We start from the raw sequence: 6,572 nt of genomic DNA, 5'->3' as shown, positions 1-6,572 counted from the left end.
GCGCCTGCGATCTGTCAGGAAACAAAACTTCTGCTTTGAGCCGCGGGAAATTTATGGTTATTTTTTGGTAAAGTAAAGAATATAAACTACATGTCATTAATTAATTCTGAGGATGAGAGTACAGTCTCGATTTGGCAAAGGGTGTAAGAATACGCTCTGTGGAAAAGTTAGCGCACTCCAAAAGTGCGCTAACAGATTTAAGCGCATCGCCATTAGCCAATCAACTGGTTCACATCAGTCATGTGACACCAGTACTTACTGACAGTTATTATTAAAAATACCCTTTTTTTTAATAATATTATGTTGGTTGGGTAAATATCATGTAAATAGAGACACTGACATTTAATTTTTCTCCACCTTCATCCGACTTTCGCCCCTATCATGATCAGACCCGCACACACATACACGCTATCACACACACAGACAGCCTCAACTTTCATCAACTCACCAGCCATTTAAACCACTCTCACCCTGAAAATTCGCACAAAGTTTGACACGTTCGATATACATGTACCTCTATTTTATTTGACACATAAGTCACAGTCTGATGAAGGGAGGTAATCGTACTCAACGTGAGACGGATTTTTCTCTTTGAACTTCAAAACATTTTATTCTCTCTCTCTCTCTCTCTCTCTCTCTCTCTCTCTCTCTCTCTCTCTCTCTCTCTCTCTCTCTCTCTCTCTCTCTCTCTCTCTCTCTCTCTCTCTCTCTCTCTCTCGCTCTCTCTCAGGATTTTCCATACATTATATTTTGTTTTTGGCACGCGATTGTGACGTGATGAGTTAATTGTTACCTCAAGTTAAGATGCCCAGGGGCTAATTATGACAACAAAGCTGCAGAATGTTTTCACATTATATTACCATCGTTAATAATGATAATTATGATATAATCAAAAACACACTCGCGCGAAGCAAAACCAAAACATTTGGTCAATCTCTTGGCCTGAAACAAAAACAAAAGTTTGTATTTGCTGCTCCAAGAAATAAATGTCCACTGTCTGTATTTGCTGCTTTCGTCTCTTCCTTCCTGCACTCAGTTCATCACCGAATTTTGACCGGCCCGGTGTATCTATACTTCACCATGGGTGACTGTTCATACAGTGAAACATTGAGCGGCGGTGGGTTGCCAGCGTCTTCCAGTTCAACCTTGTGGAAGTACCACTCCTCCAGACAGTCGTAGGACAGAGGCTGATGGTCGTAGGAAAACTTGTTGGCAAACAATTGCGGGCTCTTGGTTAATAAGGGTAGATCGCCCACCCCGAAGTGGCAGATGTCCCGTACGAACTTTCCCTTACAGCCACCGTATTTATCTTTTTCGGATCCCCAGATCTTTAACCTGCTGAAGTACGCGGCGTGCTGGTTGGACGTATGGTTCACTGAAAGCAGAGAGAACATAATTGCTGAGAGACCTTTTCTTGGGTGAGATAAAGTGGGATGTTTGTGTGTGTATGTGTGTGTGTGTGTGTGTGTGTGTGTTTGTGTGTGAGTGTGTGCGTGTGACTATGTGTGTATGTGTGTGTGTGTATCACTGTGTGTCACTCGGTGGGGGGGTATGTATGCGTGTGTGTGTGTGTGTGTGTGTGTGTGTGTGTGTATGTGTGTGTGTGTGTGCGTGCGTGTGACTAAGTGTGTATGTGTGTGTCACTGTGTGTGTGTGTGTGTGTGTGTGTGTGTGTGTGTGTGTGTGTGTGTGTGTGTGTGTGTGTTAGTGTGTGTGTGTTTTGTGTTCGTGTTAGTGTGTGTTTGTTTCTGAGAGAGAGAGAGAGAGAGAGAGAGAGAGAGAGAGAGAGAGAGAGAGAGAGACACACACACAGACAGACAAACAGGCAGACAGACAGACAGACAGACAGACAGACAAACAGACAGTATTTTGCCAGCCCATACTAGGAAGCAAACAAACATACACATTCACAGGCACCTCAAAACATCACTCTTATTTATACTCCTCCGCAGTCTCAATTCTTAAAGACCCACTCCACCTCCCGCAAACTATCAATTTTTGATCACAGAAACCGCCATGCTTTTTCATACAGTACAAATACCCTTTTGTTTGAACGCTTACCATCAGGGAACACGCTTTTAGTGCTCACCAAAGAGAGCGAGCATTTTTTCAAAGAATTTATTTCGCGTGGACCTAAAGGTATCAATCGGAAGCCACGGTGTGGCGCTAGACCTAACTTTTAAAATCTAGAGAATAAAAGGACAGCTTGTGTGACACACATTGTTCAAACGCGAAAAATTTCGTTGATTAGTAATCAGTACAATTCGAAGTTATGAAAGTAGGGAGTACTGGTGTAGGTCAAGGGAGGTGGGTGAATGAGTTGAGTGGTGCGAGTAAAATGCAGCTTTTTGCATTTGATATCGGAAATCATGAGTGTATTAGATACCTACCCGTAGCAGACCCGGGTACGCCAAGCTGCGGGTTGTTGTTCAAGGTGTTGAAATAGGACTCGTCAGGGTGCATGACGGGCCTCTCCCACTCCAACAGAGTCTTACCCACGCGAGTGTTGAGAACATAGTCCACGAATTCTCTGCTGACCGCAACGTGCACACTGCCTTTGTAGATGGTCAGGTTGTACGGGGCTGGAGAAAAGCGTTGCCATCTCCAACGAAATCTGCACAGAAAGACTATAGGGTAGCGTCCCATTTTACCCATGTTTGCAGATCGACAAAATGGGCGTGAAGCCGAACGGAGAGAGTCACGGATGGTCAGACAGACTAGCAGACAAAGGGGATAAGGTGACAGATAGACAGACGGACGGACAGACAGACAGGCGGACAGACAGACAGACAGACAGACAGACCGTCCAACCGACAAAAAAACATTAAGCAGTCGGACAAACACGAGATTTTTACTCCAAAGAACGCGAAAAAGCACAAACTATGATATCAACGACAGAAACGGTTGGTAATGCCCCCCGAAATCCACTACCAACACGCTCGGCATCAGTCGCTGACGTCATGAATATTTCGCACATTGACACAGGTGCCGTTTATTACATTCATTTTCAACAATTTCCCAACTTGCTCAGAAAGCATTTTCTTTTTCAAGGGGAGGAATATAATGTTCACAGCTCACAGCGACAGTCTAAGGGCTTGGAAAACACGAATACACGCATGCAGGGCAAAAAAGCAAAAAAGGAAACAAGTCGCGTAAGGCGAAAATACAATATTTAGTCAAGTAGCTGTCGAACTCACAGAATGAAACTGAACGCAACGCAACGCAGCAAGACCGTATACTCGTAGCATCGTCACTCCACCGCCCGTGGCAAAGGCAGTGCCCGTGGAATTGACAAGAAGAGCGGGATATTCGTTGCGCTGAGAAGGATAGCACGCTTTTCTGTACCTCTCTTCGTTTTAACTTTCTGAGCGTGTTTTTAATCCAAACATATCATATCTATATGTTTTTGGAATCAGGAACCGACAAGGAATAAGATGAAAGTGTTTTTAAAACGATTTCGAAAAAAACCTTTTGATAATAATTTTTATATATTTAATTTTCAGAGCTTGTTTTTAATCCGAATATAACATATTTATATGTTTTTGGAATCAGCAAATGATGGAGAATAAGATAAACGTAAATTTGGATCGTTTTATAAATTTTTTTTTTTTTTTTACAATTTTCAGATTTTTAATGACCAAAGTCATTAATTAATTTTTAAGCCACCAAGCTGAAATGCAATACCGAACCCCGGGCTTCGTCGAAGATTACTTGACCAAAATTTCAACCAATTTGGTTGAAAAATGAGGGCGTGACAGTGCCGCCTCAACTTTCACGAAAAGCCGGATATGACGTCATCAAAGACATTTATCAAAAAAATGAAAAAAACGTTCGGGGATTTCATACCCAGAAACTCTCATGTCAAATTTCATAAAGATCGGTCCAGTAGTTTAGTCTGAATCGCTCTACACACACACACACAGACACACGCACAGACAGACAGACAGACACACATACACCATGCCCTCGTTTCGATTCCCCCTCGATGTTAAAATATTTAGTCAAAACTTGACTAAATATAAAAAGACCCAAAAACAATAGACTTGGTACGGTGACTACGACGCTGTGCACTATCCCTGGGGATAGCATCCCCCAATTCCCCAAGGACGTACAATAAAGAATAAACCCAAAATCGAAACCAGACAAAAATCATGACCGCAGTCTCAATTTGTGAATGGTTTATTATTCAGTTCTTTTTCCAGCTTCCACTTACTGCATTTAAAAAGCATACAATAAATCACTTCAAAGTCACAAACTGCTTGACTTACATTGGTGGGTCCCTGATGCCACCGACATCATTGGCCCCGTGGTAAGCTTTCAGGATCCGAACCAGCTCCTTGTTGGTTTTCAGCGGGAATTCCTGGCCTGTCAAGTTGATGAAATAACGCCATTTGACGTTCTGTCGCCAAGAATGGCGCATGCATAGGATTTCCTGAAACAAGAAACTTTGTTTTAAATTGACACGAGACACACAAAGTGTGATCAGTTACTATCTAACACAGATTTGAGCAGTGTTCTGTATACCTCCGTGATTTTGATACAATTAAAACCCACTTTTCAGACCCCCGGCCAATATAAGACTTTCTCCTTTGTAAGAATCTACTTTACCAGTTATTTAGTTCCTAGCCACTGTACATTGACCTCCATTTTAAGACTTTCAAACTTTTAAGACCTGATTAAATTTCTCTCATTTTTGAAAGACGTACAAAAAAGTGTGTGTGTGTGTGTGTGTGTGTGTGTGTGTGTGTGTGTGTGTGTGTGTGTGTGTATGGGGGGGGGGCACTTTGAAAAGCAGGAGAGTTTGTATGAAGCCGACGAAAAATGTCTATGTGGTTTTCTATTCTTTTGATAATTGTGTTCCTAATGTTACATTCTGTACATAAATTATATCTCCCTATCAAACAAAATTCATACGGCTACACCTCAGCTTCAGACGTGTTCGGGACCTGCCGTCTGGATCATCAAATTCTTTGTTTCTCCCTGACTTGACAAACCTGCATGGCATTGGAACATTCTGCCTTCCGGGTTTCACACAGTGAACGATAAGTCGTAGTTTTGCATAGAAGGCGCACTCGTTCTCTCAGATCTGGCCAGGCTTTTACATGGTGTAAGGCCATCCTTTTTACATGGTGTAAGGCCATCCTTTTTACATGGTGTAAGGCCATCCTTTTTACATGGTGTAAGGCCATCCTTTTTACATGGTGTAAGGCCATCCTTTTTACATGGTGTAAGGCCATCCTTTTTACATGGTGTAAGGCCATCCTTTTTACATGGTGTAAGGCCATCCTTTTTACATGGTGTAAGGCCATCCTTTTTACATGGTGTAAGGCCATCCTTTTTACATGGTGTAAGGCCATCCTTTTTACATGGTGTAAGGCCATCCTTTTTACATGGTGTAAGGCCATCCTTTTTACATGGTGTAAGGCCATCCTTTTTACATGGTGTAAGGCCATCCTTTTTACATGGTGTAAGGCCATCCTTTTTACATGGTGTAAGGCCATCCTTTTTACATGGTGTAAGGCCATCCTTTTTACATGGTGTAAGGCCATCCTTTTTACATGGTGTAAGGCCATCCTTTTTACATGGTGTAAGGCCATCCTTTTTACATGGTGTAAGGCCATCCTTTTTACATGGTGTAAGGCCATCCTTTTTACATGGTGTAAGGCCATCCTTTTTACATGGTGTAAGGCCATCCCTCCACATAGTCATATGTTGAAAACCATTTGAAAAACAACAACACTCTGACTGCTTGCTGTGGATAGCAAGAGTAATTTGATTATTTAATTTCATTGTGTCTTTTTAAAAAATTAATTTATCACAAAATTCCAATTGTGCACAAATAACACCCAGGCTGTTACTTTTGGGAGTGTGACCAAATGGAGGGATGGTCTTACCCCATGAAAAAAAAAAAATAACTGGCCAGATCTGAGATGGTGAGCCAAGGAGTGTGCCTTTCATATTCTGAATCAGTCTGGAGGTCTGCGCGGGCGTACAGCATTTCTAGAAGCAATAACAAAAGTGCCACCCACTAAAATGCTAATAACTATTACATTTGTTCCGGGAATTACTTCATATTTGGTGTTCATTGGCTTCATGTATAGGATGATGAAGTTATCAAAGTGTTCAGTTTATCTGCTAAATTGTCTGACTTAAATACGCTTTTGGAAATGTATTTCAAATTTGGAGATTGACTCAAAAGTACGAGGGTTGGCACTGAGTAATGGACACACCGACCCGATTTCAGCCCTTCGGATTTTTGTACCAGCAGTTTGTCATACTGACCGGCTCGACGTTGGTGAATCTGGCCCAAACTACATCCACGGACACCGGAGACACAAAGACGTTTTGAAGACAACTGGCCATTAGTTCGATGCTGGTCCGGAAGTCCAGGTCCGACTTGAGGTCCACGTGAATGCAGTAGACGTTGTGTGGTCGATAGATGGCGCGCAGGAGGCGTTCCATCTGTGACGTAATTTACGGAAGAGAACTGACATGAGGATTGATTGGCTTGACACGTTCTCTCTGTCACCGCATCTGTGTGTGTGTGTGTGTGTGTGTGTGTATGTGTGTGT

General features: G+C 42.4%; 1 protein-coding gene across 1 annotated transcript; it reads right to left on the bottom strand.

Annotated features, from left to right (window-relative positions):
* Positions 1-644: 644 nt before the first annotated feature.
* On the bottom strand, positions 645-6,474 carry LOC138952745 (N-acetyllactosaminide beta-1,6-N-acetylglucosaminyl-transferase-like). Its single transcript, XM_070324463.1, has 4 exons — positions 6,283-6,474; positions 4,269-4,432; positions 2,391-2,614; positions 645-1,375 (listed from the first exon to the last, which is right to left on the bottom strand). Exons 1-4 carry the CDS (start codon positions 6,460-6,462, stop codon positions 1,041-1,043), a joined length of 903 nt encoding a protein of 300 aa, XP_070180564.1. The 5' UTR covers positions 6,463-6,474; the 3' UTR covers positions 645-1,040.
* Positions 6,475-6,572: the final 98 nt, after the last annotated feature.

Source organism: Littorina saxatilis, linkage group LG17 (genome assembly GCF_037325665.1).
Source record: "Littorina saxatilis isolate snail1 linkage group LG17, US_GU_Lsax_2.0, whole genome shotgun sequence".
NCBI classification, from domain to species: domain Eukaryota; kingdom Metazoa; phylum Mollusca; class Gastropoda; order Littorinimorpha; family Littorinidae; genus Littorina; species Littorina saxatilis.
Note: the sequence above shows the minus strand (reverse complement) of the source record. Positions and strands in the feature narration are given on the sequence as shown.

Coding starts and splice junctions, on each gene's coding strand:
- LOC138952745 (XM_070324463.1), bottom strand. CDS start 6,462: ATGGAACGCCTCCTGCGCGCCATCTATCGACCACACAACGTCTACTGC. Junction 2,615..4,268: donor GGCATCAGGGACCCACCAAT/GTAAGTCAAGCA, acceptor CTTTCTGTGCAG/ATTTCGTTGGAGATGGCAAC. Junction 1,376..2,390: donor CGTACCCGGGTCTGCTACGG/GTAGGTATCTAA, acceptor CTCTGCTTTCAG/TGAACCATACGTCCAACCAG.